The sequence below is a fragment of the Somniosus microcephalus genome, unplaced genomic scaffold, assembly GCF_052327205.1.
Source record: "Somniosus microcephalus isolate GS21.2 unplaced genomic scaffold, FLI_Smic_1.0 unresolved_chr2, whole genome shotgun sequence".
Classification (NCBI taxonomy): Eukaryota; Metazoa; Chordata; class Chondrichthyes; order Squaliformes; family Somniosidae; genus Somniosus; species Somniosus microcephalus.
The window spans coordinates 16946750-16961749 of record NW_028225180.1 but is presented as its reverse complement, the minus strand read 5'-3'; the positions used below and the strand labels follow the sequence as shown (position 1 = coordinate 16961749).

Below are 15000 nucleotides of genomic sequence, written 5' to 3'. Positions count from 1 at the left end.
CTAGTGTGTTTTTCTGGTATAATTTTTCAAAGTGGTTTACCCATGTGTCCCCATTTTGAATGGACAAATCGTCGTGTTGTTTTTTGTGTAGTGTTTTCAAGTTGTCCCAGAAACAATTCGACTCAATGGATTCCTCCATGGAGCTGAGTGTATTCTTAATAAATTGCTCTTTTTTGGTCCTGAGTGTGTTTCTGTATTGTGTTAGCGTCTGACAATAAGTAAGGCGTAATTCCTCGTTTTCTGGATGTCTGTGTTTTTGGTTTGATAGTTTTCTAAGTTTTTTCCTCATGTTATGGCAATCATGGTCAAACCATTTTTCATAGTTTTTTGTTTTGGGTTTGTTCTTGCGAGCTTTCAAGTTTGCATTTGTTGCCAAATTATCAAAAATATTGTTTAGTTTACTAACTGCCCGGTTTACGCCTTCTTTATTGTGAGTGTATATGTTATCCAGAAAGGTGTCTAAGAGAGCTTGAGTTGATGCATTGCTAATTGTTTTCTGGTATTTTTCCGTGTCGTTTTTGGCCCATCTGTACGATTTTTTGGTGTTGTACAGTTTACTGGGTTGTGTTTCTATGTTGTTTGTTTCTGTCTTTTTGAGAAACATAGTAATTTGACTGTGATCTGACAGTGTTGTTTGTGGTTTGACTGTGAATGCTCTGAAAGAGGATGGGTCCAAGTCTGTAATCATATAGTCTACTGTGCTGCAGCCAAGAGGTGAGCAGTAGGTCGATCTTCCTAGGAGGTCTCCTATGAACCTACCATTGACAATGTACAGACCCAGGTTTCGACAGAGCTGTAGTAGCTGTTTACCGTTGGTATTTGACTGCTTGTCGCAGTTATGCCTGTATGGAAGGGAAGGGATGTCAAAGTGGTTATTCCCGAATACGTAATTGTTTCCCTGATTATTGGTGAAGTCTGGTTCTTCGCCCGTTCTTGAATTGAGGTCCCCACAGATCAACACGTTCCCCTGGGCCTGGTATTGGATAATTTCCCCCTCCATGTTGGAGAAGGTGTCCTCTTTGTAGTACGGGGAATCGATTGGAGGGATATAAAGTGCGCAAATGTAAACATCTTGGGTGTTTGAGATAATCTCCCTCTCAAGTTTGAGCCACATATGGTTTTCGCCCTTTTTTATAAATTTGATGTAATTCTTAAGTTCTGTTTTAAACCAGATCAGTATGCCTCCGGAGTCTCTGCCTTGGGTTACACTTGGTAATTTATTGGAGGGGACCACTAGCTCAGTGTACCCTTGGGGACAGCCGGTGTGTCCTTTTCCTTTATACCAAGTTTCCTGTAGAATGATAATATCTAGATCTTTAGTTTCCTCTATGAACTCTGGGGTCCTACTCTTCACTTCTCGCAGTGAAGAGCGTAGACCTTGGATATTCCAGGTCGAAATATATAAGGATTTCATGTTAAGTTTTATCTTTTTCTATGATAGGTTAAAGAGTGGTACGTGTTTGTCGTGTCTAAGTGTGGGGAAAAAAAAAAAGATCACCCCAGTTGTCTACAAAAGTTAATACAATTTGGTTACAGTTCTTTCTATTAATTAGTCCTTGATCCATAAGGCGGAAGTAGATGCTGCTGCACATCTGCTTATTGTCTCTTAATGGATTGTTTCTGTCTGAGGTATTGCGTACGTCCTGTGCATCTCTCCCTCTGTCTGGCTGGTAGCGGTCCTATTCCCCTGTGGGACAGGAGTGGTGCAGGTCTGATAATGTTGTTTTGCATGGGGATCCTCTCCGGTCTCGGTTGGAATGACACGGACACACACGGAGTGACACAGGCACATACGGAGCGACACGGACACACACGGAGTGACACGGACACACACGGAGTGACACGGACACACGTGGCATGACACGGACACACGATGAGCGACACAGACACACGCAGAGCGAAACAGACACACACGGAGTGACACGGACACACACGGAGTGACACAGACAAACATGGAGCGGCACGGACAAACACGGAGCAACACAGTCACACATGGAGTGACATGGACACATGTGGCGCAACACGGACACACACGGAGTGACACGGAAACACACGGAGCGACACAGACACACGCGGCGAGACACAGACACATGCGGCCCGGCATGGACACACGATGAGCAACAAGGACACACACGGACACACGCTGAGCGACACGGACACACACAGAGCGACGCGGACACAGGCGGAGCGACACGGAGCAACACAGACACATGTGGCGCAAAACGGACACACACGGAGTGACATGGACACACACGGAGTGACACGGACACACACAGCGCGACACGGACACACGATGAGCGACATGGACACACGCGAAGCGACACGGTCACACGCGAAGCGACACGGACACACGCGGAGCGACACGGACACACGCGGCGCGACATGGACACACGCAGCGTGACACAGACACAGGCGGAGTGACACGGACACACATGGAGTGACACAGACACACACAGAGCGACACGGACAAACACAGAGCGACACGGACACACGCGGAGCGACACAGACACACACGGAGTGACACGGACACACACGGAGTGACACGGACACACACGGAGTGACACAGACAGACATGGACAAACACGGAGTGACACGGACCCACACTGAGCGACACAGACACACGGAGCGACACGGAAAAACACGGAGTGACACGGACACACACGGAGTGACACGGACACACACGAAGTGACATGGACACACACTGAGGGACACGGACAAACACGGAGTGACAGGGACACACACGGAGCGACACGGACACACACAAAGCAACGCGGACACACAAGGAGTGACACAGACACACACGGAGCAACATGGACACACACAGAGTGACACAGACAAACACGGACAAACACGGAGCGACACGGACCTACACTGTGCGACACGGACACACGGAGCGACACGGACACACATGGAGCAACACGGACATACACGGAGCGACACGGACAAACACGGAGCGACACGGACAAACACGGAGCGACACGGACACACATGGAGTGACACAGACAGACATGGACAAACACGGAGTGACACGGACCCACACTGAGCGAGACAGACACACGGAGAGACATGGACACACACGGAGCGACATGGAAAAACACAGAGTAACACGGACACACACGGCGTGACACGGACACACACGAAGTGACACGGACACACACTGAGGGACACGGACAAACACGGAGCGACAGGGACACACACGGAGCGACACGGACACACACAAAGCAACGCGGACACACAAGGAGTGACACAGACACACACGGAGCAACACGGACACACACAGAGTGACACAGACAAACACGGACACACACGGAGCGACACGGACCCACACTGTGCGACACGGACACACGGAGCGACACGGACACACACGGAGCAACACGGACAAACACAGAGCGACACGGACAAACACAGAGCGACACGGACACACACGGAGTGACACAGACAGACATGGACAAACACGGAGTGACACGGACCCACACTGAGCGACACAGACACACGGAGAGACATGGACACACACAGAGCGACATGGACACACACGGAGCGACATGGACACACACGGAGTGACACGGACACACACGAAGTGACATGGACACACACTGAGGGACACGGACAAACACGGAGCGACAGGGACACACACGGAGCGACACGGACACACACAAAGCAACGCGGACACACAAGGAGCGACACAGACACACACGGAGCGACACGGACACACACAGAGTGACACAGACAAACACGGACAAGCACGGAGCGACACGGACCCACACTGTGTGACAGGGACACACGGAGCGACACGGACACACACGGAGCAACACGGACATGCACGGAGTGACACGGACAAACACGGAGTGACACGGACAAACACGGAGCGACACAGACACACACGGAGCGACATGGACACACACAGAGTGACACAGAAACACATGGAGTGACACGGACAAACACGGAGTGACACGGACCCACACTGAGTGACACGGACACACGGAGTGACACGGACACACACGGAGCGACATGGACACATGCGGAGCGACACGGACACACACAGAGCGACACAGACACACACGGAGTGACACGGACACACACGGAGTGACACGGAAACACACGGAGCGACACGGAAACACACGGAGCGACACAGACACATGCGGCGCGACACGGACACATGCGGCCTGACACAGACACACAATGAGTGACACGGACACAGACGGACACACGCAGAGTGACATGGAGCAACACGGACACATGTGGTGCGAAACGGACACACACGGAGCGACACGGACGCACACGGAGTGACACAGACAAACACGGACAAACAGGAAGTGACACGGACCCACACTGAGCGACACGGACACACGGAGTGACATGGACACCCACGGAGCGACATGGACACACACGGAGTGACACGGACACACACGGAGCAACACGGAAACACGCGGCATGTCACAGACACACGCAGCATGACAGAGACACACGCGGCGTGACACAGACACACACGGAGTGACACAGACACACGGAGTGACACGGACAAACACGGAGCGACAAAGACACACACGGAGCGACACGGACACACACGGAGTGACACGGACACACAAGGAGCGACACAGACACAGATGGCATGGCACAAACACATGCGGAGTGACACAGACACACACAGAGCGACACGGACACACACAGAGTGACATGGACAAACACGGAGCGACACAGACACACACGGAGCGACATGGACACACACGGAGCGACACAGAAACACACGGAGTGACACCGACAAACACGGACAAACACGGAGTGACACGGACCCACACTGAGCAACACGTACACATGGAGTGACATGGACACACACGGAGCGACATGGACACACACGGAGTGACACGGACAAACACGGAGCGACACAGACAAACACGGAGTGACACGGATGCACACGGAGCGACACGGACACACACAAGAGACACGGACACACACGAGTGACACAGACACACATGGAGTGACACGGACACACACGGAGCGACAGGGACACACACGGAGCGACACGGACACACACGGAGCGACACGGACAAACACCGAGCGACACGGACAAACATGGAGCGACACGGGCACACAGGGAGCGACATGGACACACACGGAGTGACACGGACAAACACGGAGTGACACGGACCCACACTGAGCGACACGGACACATGGAGTGACATGGACACACACGGAGCGACACGGACACACACGGAGCGACATGGACACACACGGACACACACAGACACACACAGACACAGACGGAGTGACGCGGACACACAGGGTGCGACATGGACACACACAGTGAGACACGCGCACACACACTGCACAAGCCGGGAATGGAGCCCTTCAGTGCGGGCCTTGGGGTTGGGTTTGTGAGTTATTGGAGCCCTCAGTCTGAAGGAGTTCCTCTCCCTCTCTCTTCCAGGGTCTCAAGCCAATGGATGTCAATGGACTGGCAGATCCCTACGTCAAACTCCACCTCCTGCCCGGTGCCAGCAAGGTAGGAAGGTCTTTGAAACCCCCAGTACTAACTTTAGGTGTAAATACTGAGGGAGCGCCGCACCGTCGGAGGGTCAGTACTGAGGGAGCGCCGCACTGTCGGAGGGGTAGTACTGAGGGAGCGCCGCACTGTCGGAGGGTCAGTACTGAGGGAGCGCCGCACTGTCGGAGGGGCAGTACTGAGGGAGCGCCGCCCTGTCAGAGGGGCAGTACTGAGGGAGCGCCGCACTGTCGGAGGGGCAGTACTGAGGGAGCGCCGCACTGTCGGAGGGGCGGTACTGAGGGAGCGCTGCACTGTCGGAGGGGCAGTACTGAGGGAGCGCCGCACTGTCGGAGGGGCAGTACTGAGGGAGCGCCGCACTGTCGGAGGTGCAGTACTGAGGGAGTGCCGCACTGTCGGAGGGGCAGTACTGAGGGATTGCTGCACTGTAGGAGGGGCAGTACTGAGGGAGCGCCGCACTGTCGGAGGGGCAGTACTGAGGGAGCACTGTTGGGTTATAGGGCTCCTAGCTCGCACCCATCCCCCTCACCCTCGCCGACCCTCCCAGTGCCTTGCCTCTTACGATGGAGATTCAATAGTGACCCAGTTAATCGAGGGCCATCTGCGTATCCCACAGGCCAACAAACTACGGACAAAAACACTACGAAACACTCTGAATCCCACTTGGAATGAGACACTGACCTACTACGGGATCACAACTGAGGACATGGTGCGGAAAACACTGAGGTTCGAGGGGTTGAGCGATGCTGGGAGAAGGTGGGATTGGGGGATACGGGGAGAAGGTGGGATTGGGGGATACGGGGAGAGTGTGGGATTGGCGGATACGGGGTGAAGGTGGGGTTGGGGATACAGGGAGAACGTGGGGTTGAGGGATACGGGGAAAAGGTGGGGTTGAGGGATACGGGGAGAAGGTGGGGTTGGGGATACAGGGAGAACGTGGGGTTGAGGGATACGGGGAAAAGGTGGGGTTGAGGGATACGGGGAGAAGGTGGGATTGGGGGATACGGGGAGAAGGTGGGGTTGAGGGATACGGGGAAAAGGTGGGGTTGAGGGATACGGGGAGAAGGTGGGATTGGGGGATACAGGGAGAAGGTGGGATTGGGGGATACAGGGAGAAGGTGTGGTTGAGGGATACGGGGAGAAGGTGGGATTGGGGGATATGGGGAGAAGGTGGGATTGGGGAATATGGGGGGAATGTGGGTTGAGGGATATGGGGGGAAGGTGGGGTTGAGGGATCCGGGGAGAAGGTAGAGTTGGGGGATGGGGAGAAGGTGGGATTGGGGGATGGGGAGAAGGTGGGTTGAGGGATACGGGGAGAAGGTGGGGTTGAGGGATACGGGGAGAAGGTGTGGTGAGGAATACGGGGAGAAGGTGGGATTGGGGGATACGGGGAAAAGGTGGGGTTGAGGGATACGGGGAGAAGGTGGGGTTGAGGGATACGGGGAAAAGGTGGGGTTGAGGGATATGGGGAGAAGGTGGGATTGGGGGATACGGGGTGAAGGTGGGTTGAGGGATACGGGGAGAAGGTGGGGTTGAGGGATACGGGGAAAAGGTGGGGTTGAGGGATACGGGGAGAAGGTGGGATTGGGGGATACGGGGAAAAGGTGGGGTTGAGGGATACGGGGAGAAGGTGGGGTTGAGGGATACGGGGAGAAGGTGGGATTGGGGGATACGGGGTGAAGGTGGGGTTGAGGGATACAGGGAGAAGGTGAGGTTGAGGGATACGGGGAAAAGGTGGGGTTGAGGGATACGGGGAGAAGGTGGGCTTGAGGGATACGGGGAGAAGGTGGGATTGGGGGATACGGGGTGAAGGTGGGGTTGAGGGATACGGGGAGAAGGTGGGGTTGAGGGATACGGGGAGAAGGTGGGGTTGAGGGATACGGGGAGAAGGTGGGATTGGGGGATACGGGGTGAAGGTGGGGTTGAGGGATACGGGGAGAAGGTGGGGTTGAGGGATACGGGGAGAAGGTGGGGTTGAGGGATACGGGGAGAAGGTGGGGTTGAGGGATACGGGGAGAAGGTGGGGTTGAGGGATACGGGGAGAAGGTGGGATTGGGGGATACGGGGAGAAGGTGGGGTTGAGGGATACGGGGAGAAGGTGGGATTGGGGGATACGGGGAGAAGGTGGGATTGGGGGATACGGGGAGAAGGTGGGGTTGGGGAATATGGGGGGGAAGGTGGGTTGAGGGATACAGGGAGAAGGTGGGATTGGGGGATACAGGGAGAAGGTGGGGTTGAGGGATACAGGGAGAAGGTGGGGTTGAGGGATATGGGGAGAAGGTGGGGTTGAGGGATACGGGGAGAAGGTGGGGTTGAGGGATACGGGGAGAAGGTGGGGTTGAGGGATACGGGGAGAAGGTGGGGTTGAGGGATACGGGGAGAAGGTGGGGATGAGGGATACAGGGAGAAGGTGGGATTGGGGGATACGGGGAGAAGGTGGGGTTGAGGGATATGGGGAGAAGGTGGGGTTGAGGGATACGGGGAGAAGGTGGGGTTGAGGGATACAGGGAGAAGGTGGGGTTGAGGGATACAGGGAGAAGGTGGGGTTGAGGGATATGGGGAGAAGGTGGGGTTGAGGGATACAGGGAGAAGGTGGGGTTGAGGGATACAGGGAGAAGGTGGGGTTGAGGGATATGGGGAGAAGGTGGGGTTGAGGGATACAGGGAGAAGGTGGGGTTGAGGGATACGGGGAGAAGGTGGTGATGAGGGATACGGGGAGAAGGTGGGATTGGGGGATACGGGGAGAAGGTGGGATTGGGGGATACGGGGAGAAGGTGGGATTGGGGGATATGGGGAGAAGACGGGATTGAGGGACGTGGGGAGAAGGTGGGATTGAGGGATACGGGGAGAAGGTGGGATTGAGGGATATGGGGAGAAGGTGGGTGGCATGGTGAGGGGGTGGAAAATTTGAGTGTGTTTGGCCCCGACTCACGCCCATTACCATCTCCGCTCCCTTCACCAGGGTCTGTGTCTGTGACGAGGACACGTTTGGCCGCAACGAGTTCATCGGCGAGATCCGGGTGGCCCTGAAGAAGCTGAGCGCCAATCAGACCAAGAACTTCAACATCTACCTGGAGCAACAGCTATTGGTAACCGCCCTCGCTCGCCCTCTCACCTCCGACCTTTGACACGGGCCGCCTCTCCACAGAGTGCAGCAGCGGAATAATACAAACAAAAACCACTCACACTTGAGACCCGACCGATACTCACACTCATGTCACTTCCCCATGTCGCTCCACCGCCACTACCCCCTCTCCCCATCTCTCCTTCCATCCTTCTCGCCCTCCATCTCTCCTTCTCCCCTTCCCTCCCTCCCTCCTTCTTCCCACCCTCCCTCATTCCATCCTTCTCTGCCTCCATCTCCCCCTCCATCCCTCTCTCTCCTCCCTCTCCCTCTCCCACCCTCCTTCTCCCTCCCTCACCAATCTTCCGCCCTTTGCTCCCTCCCTCCTACTCCCCCTCCCTCCTTCTCCACCTCCCTCACTCTTCCTCCCATCAACCCTCTTCGCCCTCTCCTCCCTCCCCTCCCATCCAGCCTTTCCACCTTTCCTCCTTCCACTGTCCATCCCTTCTTCTCCCCTACTTCCTCCTTCTACCCCTCCCTCACCCCTTCTCCTCCTCCTTCTCCCCAGCACTTTCCCCCCTCCCTCCCTCCTTCCCTCCTTCTCCACCCTCCTGATTCCATCATTTTCTCCCTCCTTCTCACTCTTTCCATTCCTCTCGGCCTCACTCCCTCCTTTTCGCCCCACACACACTGCCCTCACACACAATTCCCATTACCTTCAAACTCTCCCCTTACTCTCCCCCTCGCCTCGTTCTCTCCCCCTACCCTCGCGTTCGCCCCCTCGCTCTCGCCCCCCCTTGCTCTCGCCCCTCCCCCCCACTCTCTCCCCTCCCCCCTCGCTCTCTCCCCTCGCTCTCTCCCCTCCCCCTCGCTCTCTCCCTCCCCCTCGCTCTCTCCCCCTCCCCTCGCTCTCTCCCCCTCCCCTCGCTCTCTCCCCCTCGCTCTCTCCCCCTCCCCCTCGCTCTCTCCCCTCCCCCTCGCTCTCCCTTCCTCCTCGCTCTCTCCCTCCCCCTCGCTCTCTCCCTTCCTCCTCTCGCTCTCTCCCTTCCCCCTCGCTCTCTCCCCCTCCTCCTCACTCACTCCCCCTTCCCCTCGCTCTCTCCCCTCCCCGTCGCTCTCTCCCCTCCCCCTTGCTCTCTCCCCTCCCCTCGCTCTCTCCCTCCCCTCGCTCTCTCCCCTCCCCTCGCTCTCTCCCCCTCCCCTCTTGCTCTCTCTCCTCCCCCTCACGCTCTCCCCCTCCTCCTCGCTCTCTCCCCCTCCTCCTCCCTCTCTCCTCCTCCTCCTCATTCACTCCCCCTTCCCTTGCTCTCTCCCTCCCCCCTCGCTCTCTCCCCTCCCCCTCGCTCTCTCCCCCTCCCCTCTTGCTCTCTCCCCCTCCCCCTCACGCTCTCCCCCTCCTCCTCGCTCTCTCCCCTCCTCCTCCCTCTCTCCCCCTCCTCCTCACTCACTCCCACTTCCCCTCGCTCCCTCCCCTCCCCGTCGTTCTCTCCCCCTCCCCCTCGCAGTCTCCCCCTCCCCTCGCTCTCTCCCCTCCCCTCACTCTCTCCCCTCCCCTCACGCTCTCCCCCTCCTCCTCGCTCTCTCCCCCTCCTCCTCCTCTCTCCCCCTCCTCCTCACTCACTCCCCCTTCCCCTTGCTCTCTCCCCTCCCCCCTCGCTCTCTCCCCCTCCCCTCGCTCTCTCCCCCTCCCCTCTTGCTCTCTCCCCCTCCCCCTCACGCTCTCCCCCTCCTCCTCGCTCTCTCCCCCTCCTCCTCCCTCTCACCCCCTCCTCCTCACTCACTCCCACTTCCCCTCGCTCCCTCCCCTCCCCGTCGCTCTCTCCCCCTCCCCTCGCTCTCTCCCCCTCCGCCTCGCTCTCTCCCCCCTCGCTCTCCCCCTCCCCCTCACTCTCTCCCCCTCCCCCTCGCTCTCTCCCCTCCCACTCGCTCTCTCCCCCACCCCTCGCTCTCTCCCCTCCCCTCGCTCTCTCCCCTCCCCTCGCTCTCTCCCCCTCCCCCTCACTCTCTCCCCTCCCCCTCACTCTCTCCCCTCCCCCTCGCTCTCTCCCCTCCCCCTCGCTCTCTCCCCTCCCCCTCGCTCTCTCCACCCCTCGCTCTCTCCCCTCCCCCTCGCTCTCTCCCCTCCCCCTCGCTCTCTCCCTCCCCCTCACTCTCTCCCCTCCCCCCTCGTTCTCTCCCCCTCCCCCTCGCTCTCTCCCCTCCCCCTCGCTCTCTCCCCTCCCCCTCGCTCTCTCCCCTCCCCCTCGCTCTCTCCCTTCCCCCTCGCTCTCTCCCTTCCCCCTCGCTCTCTCCCTTCCCCCTCGCTCTCTCCCCCCCTCGCTCTCTCCCCCTCCCCCTCGCCCCCTCCCCCTCCCCTCGCTCTCTTCCCCTCCCCCTCTTGCTCTCTCCCCCTCCCCTCACGCTCTCCCCCTCCTCCTCGCTCTCTTCCCTCCCCCTCGCTATCTCCCACTTCCCCTCGCTCTCTCCCCTCCTCGTCGCTCTCTCCCCCGCCCCGTTGCTCTCTCCCCCTCCCCGTCGCACTCTCCCCCTCCCCCTCGCTCTCCCCTCCCCCTCACTCTCTCCCCCTCCCCCTCACTCTCTCCCCCTCCCCCTCGCTCTCTCCCCTCGCCCTCGCTCTCTCCCCTCCCCCTCACTCTCTCCCCTCCCCCTCGCTCTCTCCCCCTCGCTCTCCCCTCCCTCTCTCCCCCTCCCCCTCGCTCTCTCCCCTCCCCCTCACTCTCTCCCCCTCCCCCTTGCTCTCCCCCTCCCCCTCACTCTCTCCCCTCCCCCTCGCTCTCTCCCCCCTCGCTCTCCCCCCTCCCTCTCTCCCCCTCCCCCTCGCTCTCTCCCCTCCCCCTCACTCTCTCCCCTCCCCTCGCTCTCTCCCCCCTCGCTCTCCCCTCCCTCTCTCCCCCTCCCCCTCACTCTCTCCCCTCCCCCTCACTCTCTCCCCCTCCCCTTGCTCTCCCCCTCCCCCTCACTCTCTCCCCTCCTCCTCGCTCTCTCCCCCCTCGCTCTCCCCCTCCCTCTCTCCCCTCCCCCTTACTCTCTCCCCTCTCCTCGCTCTCTCCCCCTCCCCCTCACTCTCTCCCCCTCCCCCTCGCTCTCTCCCCTCCCCCTCGCTCTCTCCCCTCCCCCGCGCTCTCTCCCCTCCCCCGCGCTCTCTCCCCTCCCCCGCGCTCTCTCCCCTCCCCCTCACTCTCTCCCCTCTCCCCCCTCACTCTCTCCCCTCCCCTCACTCTCTCCCCTCCCTCTCACTGTCTCCCCTCCCCCTCACTCTCTCCCCTCCCCCTCACTCTCTCCCCTCCCCCTCGCTCTCTCCCCTCCCTCTCACTGTCTCCCCTCCCCCTCACTCTCTCCCCTCCCCTCACTCTCTCCCCTCCCCTCGCTCTCTCCCCTCCCCCTCGCTCTCTCCCCTCCCCCTCACTCTCTCCCCTCCCCCTCACTCTCTCCCCCCCTCGCGCTTGCCCCCTTCCCTTCACTCTCTCCCCCTCCCCTCGCTATCTCCCCTCCCTCTTGCTCGCTACCCCCCCAGCTCCCCCCTCCCCTCGCACTAACAGCGACGTGAGATTGAGTTTAATTCCTGCTCCTCTGGTCCCCCCATCCCAATGATCTCTGTCAGCGAGACTCCTCCCTGAGCCAGTACACAATGGGGGGAATTCGCATCACCCAGCCTCCCATTCGCAGGAGAGAATGAAAGGGAATTCCTGTATCCCAGCCTCCCTTTCCCGAGAGAGAGATCCTTCTCCACTCCAGCCAGCAAAAATCTGACGCTATCCATTCCTTCCTTTTCCAGACTAAACGACCGAACACCGCCAGCTCCGCTCGAGGAATAGCACTCTATGAAGATGAGGTGAGGCTACCAAAAATTAATCGTCCCTTCCTAGGAAACTTCTCAGGCACCAGTGACGTGGAGAGACTGGAGAAGCTGGGATTGTTCTCCTTAGAGCAGAGAAGGTTAAGGGGAGATTGACCAGAATGGTACCGGGGATGAGGGACTTCAGTTATGTGGAGAGACTGGAGAAGCTGGGGTTGTTCTCCTTAGAGCAGAGAAGGTTAAGGGGAGATTGACCAGAATGGTACCGGGGATGAGGGACTTCAGTTACGTGGAGAGACTGGAGAAGCTGGGATTGTTCTCCTTAGAGCAGAGAAGGTTAAGGGGAGATTGACCAGAATGGTGCCAGCGATGAGGGACTTCAGTGATGTGGAGAGACTGGAGAAGCTGGGGTTGTTCTCCTTAGAGCAGAGAAGGTTAAGGGGAGATTGACCAGAATGGTACCAGGGATGAGGGATGATGTGCCTCAATAAATCCGAGACTCGATGTTAGCGAAACAAAACAAGGCTTTTATTGACTTAGAAGGTAACACACAGAGGAGAATGTATCTTCCATCCAGAGGTCTGCCGTACTGGATGTGCTGCAGGCCGGGCCAGCTTACATAGGAGCCAGGTATGGGCGGAGCCCTACACACAGTACAATACAATGGAAATGAAACTGAAACCAACCACAGTCACAGGCAGAGAAATACTGATGAGTGATGAATGGGATATTTCATCACATTCAACCCTTCTATAGATTTAGTCTGTTCGGGGTTTGATAGTCCTCTGCGACCGACGTGGCTGTTGTGGTGCTGCGGGTGTCGGCTGGGTGTCCCCGGTGGCCTCCTGGGTCTCTGCCGGGGTGCCGCAGGGTTGTTGAAGGGGTAGTTGGTGGGGGTACCATTGGTCGATGTTCTCCCAGGGGTGATGAAAGTGTAGTGGGTGGGTAAGAGTTGCTGTGGTCGTTGTTGCTGCTGTTGTCGTGGTTGTTGTCATTACCGGCTGGGGCGACGTCTTTTATGGACACGGTGTCCTCCCTTCCGTCGGCATGCCGGACATACGCGTATTGGGGGTTGGCGTGGCGTAGGTGCACTGACTCCATGAGAGGGTTCGTCTTGTGGCCCTCACATGCCTTCGCACGAGTACCGGACCTGGGGTGGAGAGCCATGATGGCATGGATACGCCTGAGGTGGATTTCCGGGGAAAGACAAACATTCGCTCGTGAGGCGTGGCATTAGTGGCCGTACACAATAGCGACCGTATCGAATGGAGCACATCTGGGAGGACTTCCTGCCAGCGGGAGATAGGGAGGCCTTTGGTCCTTAGAGCTAGACTGCTTTCCATACTGTCCCGTTCTCTCGCTCCACTTGACCGTTACCCCGGGGGTTGTAGCTGGTGGTACAGCTCGTGGCGATCCCCTGGACAGCGTGTACTGGCGTAGCTCTTCACTCATGAAGGATGCCCCCTATCCGTATGGATGTAGCTCGGCATACCGAACAGGCAGAACAGGCTGTTGAGGCATTTAATGACCATGGCGCTGGTCATGTCTGGGCAGGGGAAGGCGAATGGGAAACGAGAGTATTCGTCCACAATGTTCAGGAAGTAAACATTGCGGTCGACGGACGGGAGGGGGCCCTTGAAATCTAAGCTGAGCCGCTCAAAGGGCCGTGTAGCTTTGATTAAGTGGGCTCTATCTGGGCGGTAGAACCGAGGCTTGCACTCAGCGCAAGTGCGACAGTTCCTGGTCAGGGACCGAACTTCCTCAATCGAGTAGGGTAAGTTGCGGGACTTTATGAAGTGGAACAGCCGCGTGACCCCTGGGTGGCAGAGGTCGTTGTGGAGGGTCTGTAGCCGATCCACCGGTGGCGCTGGCACACATCCCTCGTGAGAGGGCGTTGGGGGATTCGTTAAGGGCCCCTGGCCGGTAAATGATGTCATAATCGAAGGTGGAGAGCTCGATCCGCCACCTAAGAATCTTATCATTTTTAACCTTCCCCCTCTGTTTATTATTGAACATAAACGCTACCGACCGCTGGTCGGTAAGTAGGGTGAAGCGTTTGCCGGCTAGGTAGTGGCGCCAGTGGCGCACTGCCTCCACGATGGCTTGGGCCTCCTTTTCTACGGAGGAGTGTCTGATCTCGGGCCCTTGGAGGGTCCTCGAGAAGAAAGCTACGGGCCGCCCCGCCTGGTTGAGGGTGGCCGCCAAGGCAAAGTCAGACGCATCACTTTCCACTTGAAAGGGAGTGTTCTCGTCCACTGCCTGTAGCGTGGCCCGCTCAATATCCTGCTTAATGCTTTTGAAGGCGGCATGGGCCTCAGCAGAGAGCGGAAAAGAGGATGCTTTCAAGAGGGGGCGGGCTTTGTCGGAGTAGTTGGGGACCCATTGGGAATAATAAGAAAATAACCCCAGGCACCTTTTCAGGGCTTTGGGAGTGTTGGGCAGGGGCAGCTCCCGTAGGGGGCGCAATCGGTCGGGGTCTGGTCCGATTTCCCCATTCTCCACCACGCTGCCTAGTATGCAGAGGCGCGTGGTGTTGTAAACGCACTTGTCCTCGTTGTAGGTGAGGTTGAGATTTTGTGCGGTTTTCAGGAACCTCTCGAGGTTCGAGTCGTGATCCTGCTGGTTGTGACCGCAGATGGT

The 15000-nt window shown here is 58.2% G+C and overlaps 1 protein-coding gene across 1 annotated transcript in view; it reads left to right on the top strand.

Annotated features, from left to right (window-relative positions):
* The window catches only part of LOC147092199 (double C2-like domain-containing protein beta), a 79449-nt gene that overhangs the window by 31164 nt on the left and 33285 nt on the right, over positions 1-15000 (top strand). Inside the window, exons 3-6 of the mRNA XM_085975567.1 lie at positions 5426-5500; positions 6117-6226; positions 8463-8589; positions 12340-12500. Coding sequence (XP_085831693.1) covers positions 5426-5500; positions 6117-6226; positions 8463-8589; positions 12340-12500 — 473 coding nt within the window. The remainder of the gene's footprint in view (positions 1-5425; positions 5501-6116; positions 6227-8462; positions 8590-12339; positions 12501-15000) is intronic.